The sequence below is a fragment of the Pterocles gutturalis genome, unplaced genomic scaffold (genome assembly GCF_000699245.1).
Source record: "Pterocles gutturalis isolate BGI_N339 unplaced genomic scaffold, ASM69924v1 scaffold3447, whole genome shotgun sequence".
Lineage (NCBI taxonomy): Eukaryota > Metazoa > Chordata > Aves > Pterocliformes > Pteroclidae > Pterocles > Pterocles gutturalis.
The window spans coordinates 29,756-52,371 of record NW_010109958.1 but is presented as its reverse complement, the minus strand read 5'-3'; the positions used below and the strand labels follow the sequence as shown (position 1 = coordinate 52,371).

General features: G+C 41.3%; 1 protein-coding gene across 1 annotated transcript; it reads right to left on the bottom strand.

The window, feature by feature from the left end:
• Positions 1 to 7,619: 7,619 nt before the first annotated feature.
• On the bottom strand, positions 7,620 to 16,791 carry LOC104461513 (hyaluronidase-1-like). Its single transcript, XM_010073135.1, has 3 exons — positions 15,904 to 16,791; positions 9,203 to 9,292; positions 7,620 to 8,048 (listed from the first exon to the last, which is right to left on the bottom strand). The coding sequence occupies exons 1-3, from the start codon at positions 16,789 to 16,791 to the stop codon at positions 7,620 to 7,622; spliced, it is 1,407 nt and encodes a 468-aa protein (XP_010071437.1).
• Positions 16,792 to 22,616: the final 5,825 nt, after the last annotated feature.

Sequence of the window (22,616 nt, the reverse complement as noted above, 5' to 3'; positions counted from 1 at the left end):
AGTCAGGTCTGTTTATTATTGGGTTTTAATTCAAGTATACTCAGAGCTGAGTATTGCTGAGATGTGAATGCAGAAACAGTGCTTACACATCACTGTTCCTTCCAAATCAAAGTGCATCATTACCTGAATTCCTACAGAGGCCCAGGGAGAGCTTGTCTTCTTTTTTCCTACTTCTAAGTTTAGAAAAATTGTTATTTGTCCAAATTCCACAAAATAAATTTTCACGTCAAGACTTAAAAAAAGAGTGCTTGTCAATGGAGCAGTCTGAAGTTTCCAAAGGGCTTCAGTTCATGCTTGTGCAAATTATCCCCATGCGATCAGCATCACATACCATTTTAGGTACTCAAGAACTTTACAGGATATTTGTGCATTACTCAGTTTCATTGAGCTTGAAGAAGCACCTTTGATAGAGCAGCAAAGTGTCATGTACTGGCCCTGCCAGCTTGTTTTTCGCCTACAGACAGTGCTCCCCCACAGCTCCACTGCAGCCCGCTGAGGGTGCGGAGGGGCAGGAGGAAGATCAGCATCACCAGCGGGGCCTCTGCTCTCCCATGGAGGAGACTCCTGTAGCAAACAGCCCCCACCAGCACATTTGGTCCTCCCTGTGGCATGAACCCAAAGGCAGCCCTGCACAGGGGAGGCAATACGTGGCATGAGCCTGTTTTAACATCCCCATCGGGAACCTTGTGCTGAGAGTTACAACGCTCGTATGGAAGCTCGCTTCCACTCCCCATGGGGAGAGGCATAAGCAGCCCTACATGGGGGGCAGGGGTAAGAACAAAAGGGGAACACAAGTGTCAGCTTAAGAAAACCCAGCTGCACTCCATGTACACGATGCAGTGCAGTTGAGGACTAAGGCGTCAGCCTCATAGGGTTTCCATAGGGTACCCCCCTCCCGCCAGCAGGAAATACAGGGTGAGTGGACACAAAGCCAAGGTAAGGAGCAGCTTCAGTAAGGGGAAAAATAAAATAATTTTTGTTCTGCCCTGGAAACGCAGGATCTGAAAGAGCAATATAAAAGATGCTCTTAATAATCTGCTGTCTAATTGACTGAGAAGGTTATTACTAGCATGGAAATAAACATGATTTTTCCAAAAGCTGACTACAAATGTCAGACTGTTTGAATGTCTGAGGAGAGAAAGCAGGACCAGTACTCTGGGCTGCTTTGCTTCTTGCAGATATTGGAGAGCACCTTAAATAAAAGCCAGGACAGTTCTTGCTGTAATGGAAAAATGAGAAAGGAGCTCTGACTGTCTGAGAAAACAGGCTGCCAGCATGTTAAAATATCATCCTAGGCAAAAAATAAATAAAGTGTCTGAAGAGACCACATTTATTGTTGAAATAGGAACAGCCACATGAGCTTTAAAGTTTAAAATATTGTCCTTTGAAATTATAGAAGTCTGCTTATTTTTAGCTTGTTAGATGCTGTTAGCTTCCTGTATAATCGCAGTTACATAATAGACATAATCCACACGGCAGCAGAGGCCATACGTGCCAAGCTATAAGGTTACGCAACTGCCTCCAAGCTTGCTCCCACCAGGCAGAAAACAAAGCCTCATGCCCCTCGTAACTGTTCTGCTGCTTCTGGGTCAAACTTTCAGACACGTGCATTACAATATACACACGCATATGGGTTGTTCACATACCCATGTACATGTAGATATGTATGTATGTTAACATACACACGTATGATCTTCCTTTCTGATTACATCTTAAGCAAGATTTTAATTGAATCAGAAAAATACTACCTTAGAATTACTCTGATGACAAACAAGGGATAAACTGGTGTGTTGTAACTATTAAAAGCAGCAAAGTTAAATCTGAAACACACACTTACTTAGGGAAGCTATCGAAGGAGTTCTCCCCTCTTTTTTAATGTGACCTCTAACTGCTCCTTACTGCTGCGTGCGATGGTATGTGGCAAGTACGCAGTGCCATTCCTGAACAAGAACAATTTAGGGGCTTTAATCTCATTAAGCAGTATGTGACATCATTGTTTTTCCTTGGTTTTTTTTGAAGGGCTGGACTTTTGTCTCTGAGAAGGCGTACTGTTCCTAGCCTGTATCATTCTTCGAAGTGTACAGAACTATCGTTCCCAACTTATTTTTAGAGTAACCTGTGTTTGAAAATACTCCCACTCTACGAGTCTGGCCCACATTGACAGGAAATTACTTTTCCTGAAATGTAAACAAAAGAAGTTGTGACTGCTACAGCATCAAAACTGTAATCTGTATTGAAAACGATATCAAAGTTTCTTTGACAGTCTTTCATATCTCTTCTTATTATGCGTGATGTGCAAATCTAATTCAATACCTACAACAAATGTTTTCAGTGCAAAACTGGGACAATTTTTAATTTAAGCAACATTTTTTTAATTTTAGCAATTTTTAACAGAAAAAAAAAATGCACATGTGTATTTATGCACAGTGTTACAAATCCAAACTGGTCGGAGATTTCATTCTGTTGGTTTTGTCTGTGAGGGCTGTTAGCAATTTTTTTCTATAACAATATCATTCCCATTTTTTAACCCTAGCAGAGAACATTGCATTTGGAAAAGCTGATAAAACACAAAAATGCTGGTATGATTATGTTCACCCCTCAAGCCTTTCTCATCTTTTTTTACCTTTAAAACTCAATGGCAAAAGGGGACTTCAGAAAACATGTTAAATGTTCATGTTCCTGAGTTGTGCCACTCCCAGCAAAGTTTACCTGCCCTGCCTTTGGCATCTGGTGAGGCACTGAGGTCTGGGCTGGTCACCACAAGGAGCCCTCAGCTTTGGGGGAGCCCAGCAGGCACCCTGGCATGGTGGTACCCCCATCCTTAGACCGATGTGCTGCCCACTGTCCCCCATGGAGGCAAGGGGGAGGGCAGAGGCTGCCAGGTGCTGCCTCTCCCCTGCCACATGCACCCTAGGGATGGGCTGGGTGAGCCACCACCAATGCTGCCAGCTACATACCAAGAGTGCTTTCTCAGGATGTGTTGTCTTGAGTGGCAATATGTAACTTACGGCTTTGCTACCACTTCCCTATGGGTTTTGCCCACTTCCTTAGCCCTGGCTCAGCTGTGTGAGCAGTGTGATGTGAGTCAGATAGAGGAATTAATCTGACTTTAGAAAAAAAAAGTTGGGTGGAGTGGAGGCACCTTTTTTTTAACAAGAGAACTTTTGACTTGGATGGTTTCCCAATGCAGGTCAGCACAGGGCCAGGGGATAGCACTCCATGATACTGGGAGTGGGAGGAAATGTTGAGAGTGTGAAGAAGATGCCAGTGGTACCTAAAGCTGGCCAAACCAGGACAGGAGCACCACACATCTACCTGTCAGACTGAAGTGGAACAAAAAGAGTCCCAGCCTTTCCGTAAATTTGTGAGTTGCTCAGAACATACAATATCTCATTAAGTGCAACACCCAGCACTGCTAAGAGAAAAAAAGCAAATGAACACAACATTTCCCCAAATTTCAAAGTTTTGGAATGCTAAATCAGCAAATTTGAGGAAAGCCAGAAGCCTGTCAGTCATGCTTCTGTTTGTATTGTTTATCCTCTGACAAGAAGCAGAGGATTAGAGAAGTGTACAGCTCAGCATTTGGAAAGAGTAAAGATATGGGGTCTGAGTCCATTATCATCTTGGAGGAGAGGTGGTTCAGATGAAATACAGCAAAACCTTGTTCCCATTATCTCCAGAAACCAGTGGCGCTTCCCAGGATGAGCTACACTTTAAGAGCTGGTTCTAGCTAAGGACATAATTGTAAAGATTATAGCATGGTTCTCTGCTGCTTCGGACTCTCCCTCCTCCAAAGAATTCTAACACAGACAGAAATTGGATCCTGTCTCTCCAAAGACTGGACCATACATCTAGATGAGAAAAAAAATATTTGTAAAATCATGTGTACCAGCATGATCAGGCAAGACCTCTAACAATATTAAATAGGCTGCAATGAAAAATGCACGTTGCAAAGCTTTCTCTACTTGCTATTTATTAAGTGTACTACAGTAGCATTTGGAGTTTGATTTGATCCAAAGTACCATCAAAGAGAGAAGTGCACTTACAAAGGAATAAATTGTCAGGATTGTAACTATATGATACTGTTTGGGAGGATCAATGAAGTAGGGGGAAAAAAAAGTTACATCTCCCCTACCTTCCAGGTAGCTGGGCTTTGCAAGAAAGCCTATTCATTTGAATTTCATTTCAGTGTTCAGACCTGGATTAAGTGAATCAATTAGTTCATCATTTATTTTGAAGACTAATATTAATTTAATACTAACAGTAGATAAAAAATGCTCATTACCAAGGTTTTTACTGTATTTCACATTTCTCCACAGGGAAGAGAAAAAAAAAGACCCCAGGATGTTAGCAAAACCTCCACTGGAAGGATGCTGAGTCTCCGATGAGCAGAAAGTACCCACAAAAGCAGGGATGGAAGCAGAGGAGCCTTTGGCCTCCTTTCCTTTGGTGGAAGTTGGCCAGTTGGCCCTGCAGGCTGGTGCATGGTCTGCGGTCCTGCCTGCCATCAGGCTCCAGCCAACCTCATATGATCCTGTCCTGCACCCACCCTCACACAGGGCACTGATGCAGCATCGCACTGTGACCCTATGCTGATAGGTGACCTAGGGCACAGTCACCTATGGGGCTAAGAGGGTCAAATTCGTTCTGACTTGGGTACTGGCTGGTGTAGTTAGCGGTCCGACATGGGAGCACACAAGACATGGGAGCCCTTACCTGCATCTGTGCAACCTCTGCCGGCACTCAGTCAGCTGCACAGCTGCCTCCAACACCACCACTGGCAGCTGTAGTTGTAAAGAACTTCCAGGGATGTTGTCTAATGGTAAATCTTATTTTCTTTACAAAAGAAAGGGCTTTAACTAGCTGAAATAGAAAAAAAAAAAACTGTAAAATTACATTCACTTAGATACTTGGTTCCTTCAATAATTATTAAGAAACCCAGACCAAGTTCTGATTTTGGTCTTCTACCTAAGACAACCTGGTGATGAGGATGCAGAACTGGGCTTGCAGTTCTTCACAGAAATATATGAGCCAAATTCAAAGACCTTTCTTTCCAGGCAGATGTACTACCGTAGACACTCATACATTCTTCTGCGTAAGTGGTAACCTAGAATAAAGAAGAGCCATTGGGCAAATTAACACCTGGCATAAACTGACAGAGCCTTACAGACTCCAGTAGGCCCCTCTCAGTGTACCCTAATAGAAAATACACGTCACAGAGTGAATCAGGAATATTGCCACTTCACCCACAGCATTTGTATTATTTGTATAAACTTCACACAAAGTACCAGAAGTTTAGCTGATGCAGATCTTATGTCAGTTTAATTGAATTTATGCTATCCAAAAAAATTGTGCATGTAAGTCGGTACACAGTTTATTCTTACAAGCCTACAGAAATAATGGAAACACTTTACAAAGAGACTCACAACACTTTAAAAACATATTTCAGTGACACAATGCATGGACGTTACAGAATTTTAATTCTAATCCTTTCTCTCCCACACCAAAATAATGAAGTTTTTTACCTTTACTCTTGCTGTCATCCATTGCTGTTATGCAGTACAAAGTAAAAGGTCAGTGGCAAAGCTCTCCTGTAGCTTCTCAGCACATGTCATTACAGAGTGACTCACTATAACTAGCACTAAGTCTCTGTTTAACTGAAGTCAGTCCCATTTCAGTGCCTGGGTTCAAAGGTTCATTGCAGCCTTAACATATCCACTGCAGGTCTGTTATGAGCTGGGGGTTTGGCTCAAGTGAATCAGACCATCACAGTTCACACCAGGTGTGAATCTGGTCCTGGGAGACAAAAGAAACTTTTTATCTGGGGTTACCATGAATAAATTTTCAGAGATAGCAAGAGATTACAAAGAACATAGGACACCCCAGCAGATATAAAGCATAGAGACATATTAATGTTTAAAGTAATTTAGGGCAGCATCAAGAAGGGGGGCTGGCTAAGGGCCAGATTCAGACTTCCTTACTCAGTTGAGTATCCTCTCCACATAGCCTTGATGATTTTAACCAAACTGCTACAGGAATAGGATGCTGTGTAATGTGAGCAATGAGTCTGGCCACAAATGATCAATACAGACACTAGTCAGGACAAAAAAAATAAAAAAGTGTTTTAGACCCACATGTGGGTTTCTTACTAATTTATGTGTCCATGCTCTGGAACAGACTCAGTTCAACACATCATATTAAAGCCTCAAAAGAAAATTATTTTAACATCTTCCTCAAGTTAGAGAGAGATGTAGGGAATTTCTGGGTTTTATCATCAATTCCATGAAGGCATTAATTGTTACTTTGAAAGGCTGTGAAGAAGATAGATAGGTTTTTGATGAAATACATATGCTCACACATGAACACAGACCAATGAATAACTGCAGATGGACATGCAGCAACCTGACAGGATGGCATGTTATGGATGCTAAATTAACCAGTAATCAGTGGTTAAGCTACACCACCTCCAAAGGGGTCCCCATCTAAAGCCGAGGGTTGCAAGCAAAAATGTTGCAAGTGTGTAAAGTTCTTTCTTCTCTTCCCCTGCATGAGGGAGACACATGCTGGCAGTGGGCTTCCAGCCTGCTCTTGTTTATCAGCCCCTGGCCAGACAGCTTGGCTGGGTGATGGCACAAGGGCAGGAGGAGAGCAGAGCTACCAAACCTGTGTAATTAGCAGAGCAGAAAGCAAAGACCGGCAGAGACCTCAAAGGCAGCAGTGATGCTAAGCAGCAACAGAGACAAAGTGGGAGGCTGCCTGCTTCCCAAGGGTAGGAGCAAGAGGGAGAATGGGTCTCACATCGCTTGCCCGGGCAGGAGCACTGCAGGGTACCAGCTGCCAGCACTGCTCTCAGGGCTCAGCAGCCCCTCACCTAAACATGTATATGCTCTGCTGACTGGCTGGTGCTGTGGGAAAATGAACATTTGATCCAATAGTTGGCAATTGCAGAGATATTGAGTCAAACAGTAACTTTGAAACTGATGGCACAAAACTACCATGGGAAATACTGACACCTCTAGAAGTAATACGAATCAAATTAGGCCTTGAAATACTAAAATATAATTTTTTTTAAAGTGTGCACAGTTCTATAGCTCTATACTCTTCACATTGTCTGCTCAGAAGCAGTGGGATCAGTGAGTTGTGGTGGATGTCGGTCTGGGCGTGGTGCTACTGCTGCTCACAAAAAATGCCATTTGACTTCAGCAAGAGCTAGAGTGAACGGTTGGGATCCCTCATCCACATGAAAGCTCTTCTCATTACCACATGTGAAATCATCCAGGCTTGAAACAAAGAGTCTTTGTGTCCTTTTTTAAGCTTCTACATGGACGAATCCTTGTACAAGTTTATTCAATGTTTTTACTCAGGTAAAGCTTCCACTGTCGCAGCAGAAGCTTTATCTGTTGAAGGTATGAGTAAAATGTGAGTTAAAAGAGCTAGGAAAGAAGAGGGGTCTGCTTTCAAAATGTTTAATGTCTGCATAAATTCCGGGAGTTGGAGATGAACAAAACAGAATAAAACTATTTAATCAACAATGCCTTTTCTGTTTGTATAAAAACTTGCTCAAGAACAGAAGTCCTAGTGGCATAATTTCTTATTTTCTTACACTGACTCAGAAGACTTTAGTGTGTTATACAAAGCAGAAGCAGCTGTATAGCTCCGAAGAGGAAGACATAAAGCTTTTGTCTTCTTGATCTACTGAACACAACATGAACCCAGCGCTCTATTAGGCTTTGGTCAGGCAATTCACAAAATATTCCTGTCCAGCCCTGGTAACACTGACACATGAATGTCTGCCTCATGGCTTCAATACTCTCCAGGCTGGGTTCACCGGTCACCTGGAACCTGGGGCCCCTCTCTGAGCGGCGGGCTCGGATCTTAAAATTATTGGGTGACAAATGGAGGTAAGCAGAAGAGTCACTGTTTTTGCGGATACATCTTCCATTCTTCTTGCACAGGACTTTGCTACAGAGTTTGGCTGCTGAGGTCACATTAATGACATAATGTCCTAAGGGCCCATCAATGTACCGTTTCACAGTTGAACAGCTCTCCTGTAGAAAATAAAAGACCATGACACATTACTCCATAGCTAGCATTACATCCAGATTTCTTATATTTAAGAAGATACTAGTACAAAATGGCTCTTGGCTAAAGTAACCTGTTGAGCTAAGTCTTGGACTTACATACTCCAGTAATCTATTCATTGAAGTGAGATTACTTCTACGGGTAAGGTTAGCACCATATTTACCTTTACTATAATGACTGTTTGGATGCTTGATGGCAACATACAGTGTTAGACTGGAGAAGAGTCCATGTAAACAGAAAAGAGAGTTTAAAAGCTAATGTGAGACTAAGTAGTTCCTAACTAGATTTCTGGTAACTGCTGAGAGGGAGCAGTGCATGGGACTAATAGGTATCAAAGCACATGTTTAGTCACTGCTTTGGTCCTGATCTCTCCAACCCCTTCTATTTACTAGAAGCCACCTGATTTTGAGACACCAGCACAGAAATTGCTGCTGTAATTGTGGCTAAGAAGTTCCAGTTCAGATTTCCCTTTTACTCTGCCCAAGTCAGTGGTGCTTTGCCAGAGACTTCAGGAGGAGGAGAGCAGACTTCATGAAAAGCAGAATGGGCACCAAAGCCCAGCCCAGGTTCAGGAGCCGTGGCTAGCCCGCTGTGCCTCCTGCAAGACCCCAGTGCAGCCTCCTGCCTCCTCCATCACTTCAAGAAGGATTATTTGTGAAATTCAGAGAAGGCTGGGAGGAGGAACTAGGCCTTTTCTTGTGGTAACATTATTTTCCATCTGTCATTTCAACAGTAGTAACCAGAGAAAATATTCCCCCTCCAGCCTACATTCCATCTCTGTCAATCTGTACAAACGACCATAGCTACAAAGTAGAACACTGCAAAACATGCTGTGAGTATATTTGCATGTCATTACTTCAAAACATATCTTTCTTCTAACCTGGACTCATTTTTCCAAGATACTACACATGACCTGCCCAAAGCAATGTGCTCTGAAACAATGAGACTTCTCAGCCTAACTAAAGTACAAAACTAACAAGACCCGAAAGCAGTACTGAGCCATCGTCCTCAGCCACAGGCTGATGACATCAGTAAAGACAGAGAGGTGCTACAGAGGGTGTGGTGGCAGAGAAGAGATATTGAAGTGATTCCTAAATACTAATAAACTAATACAACCTACCTTTGAGCTGGCATATTGCATACTGCCCCAGAGAACAACTCCAGCTGCTCCCAAAGCTGCACTTTCACCGATTGTATTGACCAGATCTGTCTGAAATAGGAGGTCAAAAGCAGACATCAGAAAACCAAAGATATAAAAATAAAAGTAAAAAACCAATAGGGTACTGGCATAACTTTTTTTTTTTTTTGCCAGAGGAGACGTCAGTGCTGTGGTATATACTTCACAATAAAATCACTAGTCAGTTTTGAAAGCTATTCTGTGTACCTCCAAAGGTTTGCATAGGTTTTCATGCATAAGTGGGACAACAAAATAATGAAATCATTATAGTTTATCCACAAGGGGTCTTCCAACCAAGCTGGTGGAGTAAGAATTGAATTATTTGTTTTATCTACCAGTCTTTGAATGATCACCATACATTCATAGACACCATTTTTTGGCAAGTGGTGAGTATGATCACACGTCATTGGATCACCCTTACAGTGTGTAATTGCATTTCATAGGCTTTAGACAGGTGTCTAACTTGTGCTGCATTAGCCATACAGTTACATGCTGTTCCCACCAGCATGAATGCCATTATTCCAGGAGACGCAGCTTTCAAAACTGAGCCTCTCCCAGTGCTGTACAATGTCAAATGGTGGTGGGGGTGAACCAAACATTTGCATGGTGACTTAATCATGTCCACTTTTAGAGCTGAAACAATAAGCAGCTTTACCAGAGACTGTGTGTAGAACAGAAGTTGCTGGTGCCTTGCCAACAACATAGCAATGTACCTTGCAAGTGTCTTAAAGCCATTCGCTGAGACCATGAATATCATGTCAAGAGAAATGCAATTAAATCTCAGAAAATATGGAGGAAGGCTCTTCTTCCACCCCCATATTTCAAGGTATAATCAATTACATCTAAAACCTTTTCTACCTACAATAATTGGTTAGAAAGTAGTTCCTGATCAGTGTTTGTAATGACAAATATTACACTATTTCTCGATTTGATGAAGAAACAGCAAGTTCCTTTAAAAAACTAGTGATGGTCTTTTTACAGTCTTTTCACCTCTTTTTAGGAGAAAACAATCCAAAAGACCAGCCAAATTATCACAGTATGGTGGTGGGTCCTTAGAAATGCAAAACAATAGAGTATAAGAGCCATGTTATTATTGTTAATTAATACTAAATCATTTATTTCACTGTGTAAGTGGGCCTGTTGATTTACCAATGCATAGTTAAGGAGTCCCCATTCCCAAAACATTTATGGCCCAAGAGATATAAAAGGAGGCATAAGTAAATGCCTTGGGCAAGGGAGAATCCACTGAAGAGTTGAAGACAATTACAGAGAAGTTAGAGTGAGCAGTGACTTTGACCCTTAACTAAAGGTTAGACAAAACAGTGCAGAAAAACCTGCAGAAGTTTGAAAGAGTAGAGCTTGCCTAGTGGCTCTTACTACAGGATTCAGAGCAATATAAGATATAATTGTTCTAGCCTGAATTTCATGTTGCTGCTGGTCATCCAAATGGTCTTACTCTTAAAAGTATATACTTCCATGCTAGTTTTATAAAAGGACAGTGTGTGGGCTGAAGGTGTTACTTTCATGTGGGAAATTGTGATTTCCTATGGGAATTAATTTATCAGTTAAAAAAAAAAAAGTATGTGAATTAAACGTAAAAGTATCAAATGTTAAGAGAATGTGAAATACAGCCTGGCCTCTTAGTAATGAGGGTACCCAAGCTTTCCTCATGTGCAAAGCATTTTATGAAGATTACCCAGATACAAAGGCTGGACTGTGATTCTACATTAGACAAGTGATGGCTGAGTGATTCAGCACTAACACAGTTCAGATCTCATTAACAAATTAATGAAACCTTTTCAGACAGCCAAAATAAATAATCAATAGATACTTAGCATTGCTGGAGGAACTAAGACCTGAGCAAACCCCAAAAATAAAGATTTTGTTAGTAATATGCTTTAGGAATTAGTGTGCTTCACCAGGAGTCAGTAAATCCAGTTTTTATTCCCTCATATTCCGCAGCTTTCTTTTGTTACTTGTAGACATCATTTAGATTCAGATCCACAAAGGGATTTCAGCACTTCATGTCTAGTTCATATGGACATAAAATAATCAAATCCAAGAGCACAACCCTTAAAGTTCACTTAGCCCTCTGGGTGTGTGAAGTCCAATGGCAGCAACAACTTCACAGCTGACGTTCCTGAGGCACCTTCACTTCCACTTCTGTGCACACCTAGAATCACCACCTTGCCAGGGCTGAGAAACTCATCACTTTTCTCAGGCTGAGGCCAAAACCTGGCATTTGTTTGGAAGATACATTGCCCTAGGGATGTTTAAAGGACACTTTTAGCACCTGCACAGATGCTGGACAAAACAGCAGCTCACTGCAAAAAAAAATTGTATGGGATTTCCTGTAAACACTTCCCTTCCGCCTTGCATTTCCTCTTCTTGTATCCTTTAAAAAAAATGTCAAGTGCTAAGAACCCTTCTCAGGAGGAATGAGAATTAGAAAGACATGGGTTGCATTTTTCTGTCTTCCCCATGCTTAAAAGGTACATCACACCTTCAGGTAACTCTCCATCGGGTTATCTTCACCAAGAGGTTACAGACAACATTTAGAGGAGTGCCATATCTCTTTCTGATACCTTGCAGCAATTCAATGAACATTCAAAGGAGAGCGAGAGAAACAAGAGGGAACCTGACTGCAGCTTATGATTAATTCAGCTTAATAATTAGGTAACTTGCCCACAAGGAAGGAAATATGGTTTCTGACTCTCATTTTTAGGCATAGTTATGTCTTTTACTGAACGTCTGACTCATGTTCAGTACCTCAAAAGCCATCAGCACAGAAGGGCTCCTCCCTGAATAACCCATGAACAGGAGGCTTCACCCTCTCTTTTATTTTTTCTCTCTTGTACACTTGATCTTTCAGGTTTGGTGATTTCCTAACTCTTTCCTAGTGTCTAACACAGGGTGCTGGATTCATCCTGAGCAGGCTGGGAAGAGAACTGAGCCAAGAGCTCCTGTGCCAGAGGTGGGTGCTCTGACCACCAGCCGGGCACACAATGAAGGAGGCACCACCACCACCCTCCCCTGCCACAGACAGGGTTAGAAAATAAAATTCTCACCCCCCCCATATTTTGAGAAAAGGAATATAAGTGCCTCTTGTAACAGGTGAGAGGGGCAAATGGGGAGCAGAGATAGGGAGGTGCCTCCCTGAAGCCCTGACCAAGGCCTACAAGCTCCACCGGCAGCCTCAGGCCCTGCGGTGCTGGTGATGCTCCTCACAGAGCACGGCTGGGCACTACTGGGGGCTCGCTGGCATGGCTCTTCTGGGCGACTGTAAGAAGTACCTCATACGGAAGAAAACATGAGAGTTTAAAAATTTTAGACATCATTTTAAATATCACCATTTTGGCATTTGTCTAGGTGAGGAATCCTGTTTTACTCCTTGTCTCAGACCCTCATCAATCCATGTTAGAGAACTGTCCTGAAGAGACAACCTTACAAGACAGCTGTCACTTAGGTGTCTGGTATTTCTCCAAGTGATAAAAAGTCAGCAAAGCTTCTTCCCGTCTGATGCTCATTCTCATTCAAGCTTTTGGGGGCAGTGTGCAACAATCAAAGATCCTCAAGATTATGTTGTGCAGTCTCTGAGTGGACAGCTGATTTGGGAGAGAGGAGGAGGCTCTAGTTCCTGTCAATGCTTCTCCATGTTTTGATCAGCCAAGTCACTGCATTGTACACTAAAAAAATAGGTGGTGAGCTAAGCTGTTTCAGTTTTGGAGCTTGAGAGGAAACAGGACAGTCCGTCCTAGTTACATGCTGAGGAAAGAAAAATAAGTACATCTGTAACCTTCCTTTAAATTCCAAACCGTCTCAGTTTCAGGCATGTTTTTTCTGTATTTGGGAATGGTAGCACAAGCCTGGCATGGTTGCAGGGAATGGTCTCTGTACACATGCACACCTGGTTATCAGAGAAGACTATCTGCAGGTGAACGAGAGATGTTGTTATCCATTATTCATCATTTGTTGGTTGTCATCCTGCTTTATTAATGACTTCAGCCATCTAGTCAGGAAGCACAGATGCTACTGGGTAACTCATCTCTCCCACATGGTTAGTAGTGAATTGTCAAGGCAGATAGTTTCTAAGTACCCTACAGATGGCAAACTGCTTGTATGCATTTCTAGCAAATACAGAAATCTTTCATGATGATTGGGATCCCAATTCAGAATTTATAAACTTTTTCCAAGTAAAATAGCAGGGTGAATTTCTAAGATACCTTGTGCACAACTCACCTGATTTTCAGGTGCAGTCAGGGTGAAAGGTACAGCAGCCATAGTTACAGCATCCCAGGTCTTTCATCTTTCTGCTAGACTTCTGTCTCTAACTGTGATTCACAACCATTCTTTCTATTTTCTTCCACTGTGATATTTACTGTATTTTTCATGCTATGTACAGAAGGGCTTACACACGAGGCTTGAATGTGTCAGCAATTCTGTTGGACCAGAATGTCACAGCTTTTGCACAGCTTGATGGAACAGGACAGTGGTTCTCCTGGCCCAGTCCCTGTCAGAGCTCAGGTGTCTCTTAGCCTGCTATCCCAATTTTTCTATGGCCATTTAGCTTGAGTGTCTTTCCTTGTCACATTCATGCACATTGTTGCTGGAGCTCAGAGGTTTCATGCCTTGTTTGTTGGTTTGTGAGCATCACTTAGGGGCATGTCATGGGTCAAATGAGAAGCTCCAGTCTAGTGTAAAATCTGAGCACACAAACCCATGTTTAAAATGTCTTGGTGGCTTCAGGGCTATGAAGGAAAACAAGATAATTATTTTCCTGATCATTCCTATTTAGAGCTTTCTTAAGTGCAACCCTGCAAGTTCCTGGCAGCACCCAAGCTGTTTGCACAGACAATGTGTATAGTCTGGAGACACATCAAGCCTTGTACCCACGGGTGCCTGCAGAGCTGGCTACTGTCCTTATTAAAAAATACGTAGTAGAGCATGACCCAAAAATGTTTCTCTGGCTATGCATGGATCTTCTCTGGTTGCACAGTTGGAAAGTGATCTTTAAAGCATCCAAAAGTAAATGGCTACATGCAATTGAAAAACAGGACAGTGAGTTAAAGAGCATAATTTAAGAGGAACATCACTCCAAATTGCCACTGCACTGTTCAAAAAATAGCTTAAGTTAAAAGAGTAACTTTATGCCACCACCGATTTTAAACTCGTGTGTAACTGGTAACAGCATGCTAGTTTTCATAGCTTTCAGTAGCATTTGTGGTATTTTTATATTAATCAAAGGATGAATTTATGTTATAAAAATGTATTATTACAGCCTACATTTGAAGAATGGTCATTTATTTTATGGTCTGAGTTCTTCAGTGAAGATGTTCTGGGTGAAATCCTGCCTGTACTGAGCCCAGAGGCTCCTTGCCTTCAGTGGGACCCAGCCTTGCCTATTTGCCCATGATTTCTGAGCCAGCTAGGACCTGCAGTTTCCACATCACACAGAAAACGGCTCCAAAGAGGCCTGAGTTGCTAAAATGAGGCAGACCAAATTCATGATTGCTTCTATGTACCATTTGCTTCTTGGGGGCAGCCTGAAACACTTCTCAGGCTGTCAGGGCTCCACTGCACCTCCCCGGCTCCAGCTCCAGGCTGAAGCCACATGCAGCCTGTGGTCTGCTGCACTGACCATTGCCTTTTCCCTTGCCCCTTCTCTCCCTTTTGCTGTTCTGTTTTGAGTCAAGAACTTGTCTCTGGCAGAAGCAGAAGTGGCTCTCCATAAACCAAAGGGAGGGCACACCTCCAGACGCCCTCAGCCATGGAGGGCTTGTTTCCATGAGCTCCCTGCCTCAGATTTCCTCCCCTCTCCTTTGTCATGGAATTAATAGTGATCAAAGCAAAATTTTCAGCACTTGGGACAACTGCTAGAGAAATCAATAAGCATCTGTAGCTCTCTATTGTGTGCATAAACAAAGTCAGAACCACAATCGTCATTACATATCCAGAAAGTCTGGTATGCGTATACTTTTACCATCAATGTTGTGGGCACAATATATTTATTGCATTTGATCATTGGTTGAGCAAATATTGCATGACTCGAAAACTTGTTTTCTTTATTAAAAGGACTCCAGTGTTGGCACTAAATGTTGGATCATGAAGATATTTGAACATGTTGTACCTCTGAAAAGTGAGATGGCCAATGCTCATCATGCAGGAGTTAGGAACTCCAGGCCAGACTAGTTTACTTGACTGGTTTATTTCTATACTAAGAGAATTTACATTTGGAGAAAGAAACAAAAAAGACCTGAGGCTCCTTTCTCATGAAAGTTTGTATTTCCATTACACTAATTTGTTTTAAACTTCACAAAAATTTGTCAAGTTCATTTCACTGAAGAAATAAAATATCAGAATGAATTACTTCCTTAAGGAAATTATTTCATTGTACTTTCTTTCTAGATTACCATCACTAAAAATATACAATGTTATCCTACAAAAGTAGACCAAAGTGCTGCAATAGTAACTACTGAAAGGTGTACAGTTTTGTACTCTGACTACAATACTTGCTTTTAGAGGGTCTGTCTTAAATATGAAAAACAAATGCCTAAATGCTTTTATACAAGGAAAACTTTTAGAAAGTACTTTTTCTAAGAGGCTGTTTCTAATCTCTAAATTTCTGAAGACATATGTCTGCTTACCTCTGTTAAAACATGAAAAGTATAGGCATAAAATGGTCTGGAGTAAACAAATACAGGCAAAACATAGTCCTTTCTAGCAATTGAGGCAACACGTATTGCCTCCTTAACCCGATAGTGAACAAACTTTAGTGCATTTGGACTTGACTTCAGTATATAATCCAGGTATATAGAAGGGTAGAGAGCAGTGCTTTCCTTCCACAGCCAAAGCAAGAGGTCATTGCGGGAAGACTCAATGGCAGGGCATTGCCCTGTGTATGTTTGGGGGTGTTCTTTGTAATCATAGTTGTAGCAGTCTGGGTAAAGATAGTAACCCCACAAACCATTTGGTCTCATGTGCTCAGCCAGAAGGATAGTGTTGTTCATAAAACTCTTGCCAGCATTTTCAAATTCCTCTTTAGCCACTTTCCTGATTTTGTCCTCTGACCACTGAGGATGACGTCTCCTAACCATCTCAAGAGATTTATTTCTATAAATGCTTTTATTGCCCCAGTTCCTATCCCACTGGGGTCTCCAGTTTTCCCAGTCAATGACTGCAAGTCCCTGAAATTTCTTCATGGGTATGCAATAGTCAATGTCGGACTTTGCTTTGTTAAGGTGTTTGATAAGACTTTCGTTCTGGGGCACCCCTCCATTGACAGGATCTCCACTATCTGAGTAATAGGGATAGTATCCCAAATGAGTGTGATAGAAGATTGTCACATTGGATCCACTCAGAGTCTCATTGGTGTTGGATGCAATGTCAAAAACACTGAGATCCAGGTCCACCTTGTACCGCAGCCTGCACTGCTCGGTCGGTGCATTCCAAACAACCATGAAAGGCTTGTGCAGAACCAGAGGGGCCTGTGCTGGCTTCAGTAGTTGAGCATCAACCACAGTAAGCAGCACCATCACTGCTAAACATTTGACCCAAACATCCATGGTATGTTTTTTCTGGGAAATTCTTATGTTGTGTCCTTGAAAACAAAAATCAGAGAAGACATGTTAGAAGGGCAGTAGCCACCCTGGAGACAGATAGGATGACAAAGGGATGTCTTTTGTTTTGATTTGCTTTTGTTAACATTATACCTGGTGCAAAAAGAGAAAAGTGCAAAACTGTAATCTTGTAAAAATTAGGTCTTATTTCAAATGCTTTAAAAGACTTTTTGATAGACTTTGCTGTCCAGAAGCATGTTCTGATGCTCAGTTCTTTTTTTACTTTCCTTCTCACCCAGACACCTCCCACAGTTGATTCAGACCTTTCCTTAACACTTTTTTGCTCCCTGATGTCTACAAAAAATGAGTTAATAAAATAATAATTTAAAACAACAGTATAAAAAAGAATGTGCTACTCATTTGAAATGTCAGCTTCTAAGCGTGTTTTGTTATGGTCAGTCTGACCATAGGACATCACCACCGTGGGGTTAAGGCCTTCTGTACTATATGTATGGTCACAATAGAAAAGGTAATTTAAACAAAAGGAAGACACTTCTACCTCACACAGATTAATCAAGAGAACTCATACATGCTCAAATATGCCATTTTCAGCATATCTGAAAAAAAGTGTGTTATTATCTACCCTTGAATTCAATTTTCATTTTCTGAATGAATAGATGCAAGAGTGATAATCGATCCGCAGGCTAGAAGGGTGGTCCTATTAATGACTTAATGGTTTAAGCTACTTATTATACTGAAAGAAAATTAAATATCAATATGTTAAAGAAAAAAAGTACGTTGAGCGGATCTGAAGGAAGTAGCTGGGAATTCCGTATGTTTGAAAAAGGGACCTAGACTGTAGAAGTGAGGGCGTATTAGTATTAATTTTTCATTTCAGGGTCTGCTGTTTCCCCTGACAGTCACACTGGCTGGGGGACTAATAGTACTCTGGAAGCTGTTGGAGCTGCAGGGCTGCTGGCACCCCATGCACCCACACCCCCACCTCCCAACCCATGGGGCAGCTGTTCACCCACTGCCTGCAGTCAGCTGCTCCAGAATCTGCCCCTGCTCCTATCCCTTCTCCAAGAAGCACAACGCAGCTCTGTTTTGGGTTCATAATTCAGGTCTCTTTGCTGAGGAATATAGTACATAGTATTGGTGCTGATGGGCAAATACTACACAGTGGGGTCCAGCTGATATATCAGTTTGAATCTAGAGATGGTAAAAATTGTTTGCCCCTATGAACATTACTGCATCTACAGTATGACATAGTTTGTCCTCGCAGTTGTTATCTTCTGTAATTCACCTGTCAAGTTTCTCCATTTTATTCACATGTTAAATGCAACTAAGCTGCAATCACTGTCTGAGTTGCACATTCAATTCATGCACTAGCCATATGAAGTTGAAATGTTCTGAAATTTGATATTTCCATATTTTTACATCCATTTTAAGTTATTTCCTTCCTTGTCTGTAAAGTCAGACCCAAGTTAGCCTACCTTCACTTGTCCCTGCTATTTTCTCACTCAGTTAACATCAGTTAATTACTTAACTCCTTTCCTAGAAAAGGAGATCTCTTCACACCTACCCGTCCATTGCTGAACCACTAGCTCACAGCCAGGATCACTAGGTTTCTTGCTTTCCAAACCAGTATAGTCACCACACCACTTTAAATGCTATATTTTGTGGTACTCCTTGGATATTGCCTTTTAATCTGTAATGGGATGCCAAATCTACAGGAAGGCTGCAGGTACACCTATCCAAATCTGCCAGTAGCCTTATTAAAGGAAAAAAACTTCTCCATTGTTTGAAAACTTGTTGGCTCTCATAAGGGATATAATCCAGGATTTGTCCCCTGTCATTTCTCCTTCTTTGCCATTCTTCCATCGCCTGGGTTTGATCTTTCTTTTCCTATCTGCCACCGCTCTCCTGATCTTCTGCCTCTTCCTTAAGTCTCTACATTGTCTTTTTGTCTCTTACAGAACAAACTTTCTCTTCTCTGTCCCCAGTCTTCTCTTTTCTCATCTTCAGTCCCAGAAAAGCACTGAGTCCCCCTGTCCAGTGGTCTGATACCACTGGTGGAGGAAGGCAATTTGCATGAAGCAATGGCCAGGGGCAGGGAGGGAAAAGCAGGACTGCAAGAAGCCACAGTGCAGGACCCCCCAGGAGCAAGCCCACTTTAGCAAGCTAGACATTTATGCTCCTGTTGTTTCCTCACCCACTCTCTGGCTGCTTGCTTTGAATGCCTAAATATAGATTTAGCACCTAAGTTTTAAAACTTTGCTCAAAATTCCTTTAGAATTAAGGATAACATCCTTGAGTGAAATGGGCCATTGCTACAGGCCACCAAGATGGTACTACGTACAACCGTGCCTGTTGGAAAAGGATGCCAGGTTATTTTCACCCCTCTGATCGGCTGGAAGTCTTAAGCTTGCAACTGGTATCTTTTTGCTCTGTTTTCCTGCAGAGTCTTGCATAATCATCTAAATAATGTCATAGGCTGGGGGGGGGCGGGGGAAGCCCAAAAAAATTTGCTGGGGGGGGGCGGGGAAAGCCACAAAAAATGCCTTTCCCTTCCTGTTTTGTACAAACTGATGCATGCATCACAGTACTTTGCACTTCTCATTTGATGCAGCAAACTGACTTAGTACATTTGTAGGCAGTTTTTCATTATTTGGACTGCACTGGTTTACAGTACATGAGAACAAGTCTTTAACATAAAGTTTTTCTCAAGAAGTGGTAGCTCAGATGAAATGGGAAGGGCACCAGGACAAAAAAAAAAAAAAAAAAAATTTTTAGTAAATTTATGGGTAAGAAAAGATCTGGGAAAAGATCCCAGCTGCCTGTTCCCACAATCCAAATGCTGTTATTGTTCAGTCTTGTGTTATTATGCACATATAATTAGATCATTTTGTCAGGTATTAATGACTAATACAGAACAGTTCTGTGTTAGTATAGATCTGACAGCCAACATTGCAGGCAAGAAATCATAAATTTATTACAAGTGACAAAATGAAAATGTTTCTCTCAGGACATGTTGAATAATTCTTGAGGGTGTTTTGACTGGATGTACCAAATCTTCACTGAAGTTGTGAAGATACCTTGCTCAACTGTAGACATGCAGGTGTCTGCACCTGCAAGCTAAATCACACAAAAAAGGTCAGGAATCTGCCTAATGCTGTTCAAGCTGTTTGTTAAGGTACGGGTCTGGTCAAGGACAGACATTGAGGGTCCTCCAGTGAATACTGGACACTTTCCAAAGCTACTGTAAGTTCCTTATTTAGAGTTATTATGTGGAATTAGTCACCCAGCTATCTCTGTTAGCCTAGAAAAGTGCCTAGATATGCCTACCTTTTAGATGGCTAAAGCATCCCACTGCAAAGAATCTCACTTTTCCTGCTACTTTCTGTTGCATACAGGAGACATTCCCATATACACAATTCCTTAAAGGAGAGAGAATTACCAAAAAGCTGTCTTGCAAAAAAAGTTCCAATCCAGTTGCATTAATCTGCAATGAATTCTGATGTTATTGGCACATGGGGATTTAATTACAGATGCTTTTGCTTTAAAAGGCCATCTGAAGCCAAGTGAAACAAGTTTTCGAACAAATAGGTAAGCCTATAATTCTGAAAGACGGGAAAATAAATTATCTGTTTTTTCACAAATGCGTGAAAGAATCTCTAAACAAGAACAAAACACCTTTTATTACAATTTCTACTGCTGCATTTTTGGACTATGGCCTTTTTAGTCTCATGCATGGGCACTAATTGGACTGCTTTAATCCCTGTTTTTTAATGAGCACAGACACTAACGATTCCTCCTTGAAGCTCATTGTCAATCTTGATTCAAATCCTCCTGTTTTCCTGATTCAATGACATATTGTCATGGTTAATTTAACTTCCCAATGATGCACATAGCTTTCTGAGGCACTGCAGTGTTTTCAGTGTTTCTGCTCTATATTCTAAAAACAAAAATGAATTCTTCATAAGTGAAAGAAGTGAGGGCCTGATCACAAATCCATTGAAGTTGATGAGATATTTTTTATTGTATTCAGGAAACTTTGGATCATGTTCTCACTGCACAAAATAACGTGTAGTCTTCTATGTGCATCAGCTTCTGCTATGCAGTTTAGGGCAAAGCAGGTTATGGGTGGATTTCAATGTATCTTTTAAGAATTGTGGTGAAATTTGCTGTTTCTTAAATAAAAAAGTGAGTTCATTTCTGCATTCATTTCATTTTTTTTGTAAAAAAAACCAGGAAAACATTTGCTTTTCCCAAGCAAATGCTGTTCATTTAGTTTAACCTTTATTTCCACTGTGTTTATTGGCCAGAATTCCACTATATTTCCATTTCCAAATAGTTGATAACAGCTAAACTAGGCATCTTAATTGCACACTTTGATTTCAAAATAAACAGCTTAAAATTAGTAAAAATATAGACTCTCACCCTAAAGAAACCTATTGCACACCATATGTTCCAAATAGAGCCCAATGGTGTTCTCCAGACAGCCAGTTCTGCTTCTCTGCTGTTTTTTATTGATTATCCCAGCATTCTTTGCACTATAACACATGATGTTACAGCTGGTACGTTTGATTATGGTTCATATGCTGGTCATATAATACCCAGCCAATGCAACTTCATAATAGCCAGCAAATGCATCCCCTCATTTAATACTTCTCTGTATGCTGACTTTTCAAGGGAGTATAATCCATGCATTTAACAATAATATCAGTCTGTGTTTTCATCTTCTGCTGAGTTTAATTGTTCTTGATGCCCAAGGTTTTTAACCTCTTCTGAATGAACAGCTTATTTGTACGGACATATTCACTAATCAGATTTATCTTGCAGGAGTAGGACATTTTAAGTGTTTTGACTACCTATGCAGTTTAATGTCAATGGGCAACAAGGTATGAAAAATTGTTCTCCGATCAAATAAGCATTTCATAAAACTTAAAAATCTTTCACTGTATGCTTTATTCAACAGCTGATGTTCTCAAGATTTCAAGTCATTTTTATTCTTTACCTGTCAGGTGAAAAACTCACAGGATATCTATGTAATTTTTGTACTCATTTTGAAGAAATTGCTGTAATTTCTCCAGAGCTGTAATGGCAAAGTATGACATAATGGGAAAGAGGTTTTAAGCAGAAATTGCAAAGTAGCAGAGAGAGTATGTAGATTTAGACCTAATTTCAAGTAGGATTAAAAAAGATGGTTTAGCTGACATTTCAATCTTTCTGAACAATCACAAAGATGATCTTAAAAACTAAATCACATCATAGTTGTAACATCTGAAGCTCATATTCTATGGCTAACTTGGGCTTATCTCCTTCAGACAGGGAAGGGAAAACTACGTGCTCAGTTTCAAGACCGTTGAAATGCTTAGTGGATAAGGGAAAGGCTGTGGATGTTGTCTACCAAGACTTTAGTAAAGCCTTTGACATGGTTTCTACAGCATTGTCCTGGAGAAACTGGCTGCTCATGGCTTGGACGGGCATATTCCTCACTGGGTAAAAAACTGTCTGGATGGCCAGATCTGAAGAGTTGTGGTGAAGGGAGTTAAATCCAGTTGGTGACTGGTCATAAGTGGTATTCCCCAGGGCTTGGTACTGGGACCATTTCTTTTTAATATCTATATCAATTATCCAGACAGGGGAATGAGTGCACCTTCAGGAATTTTGCAGATGACACCACGCTGGGCAGGAGTGTTGATCTGCTGGAGGGTAGAAAGGCTCTACAGAGGGATATGGACAGGTTGGATTGATGGGCTGAGGCCAACTGTATGAGATTCAATAAGGCTCAGTGT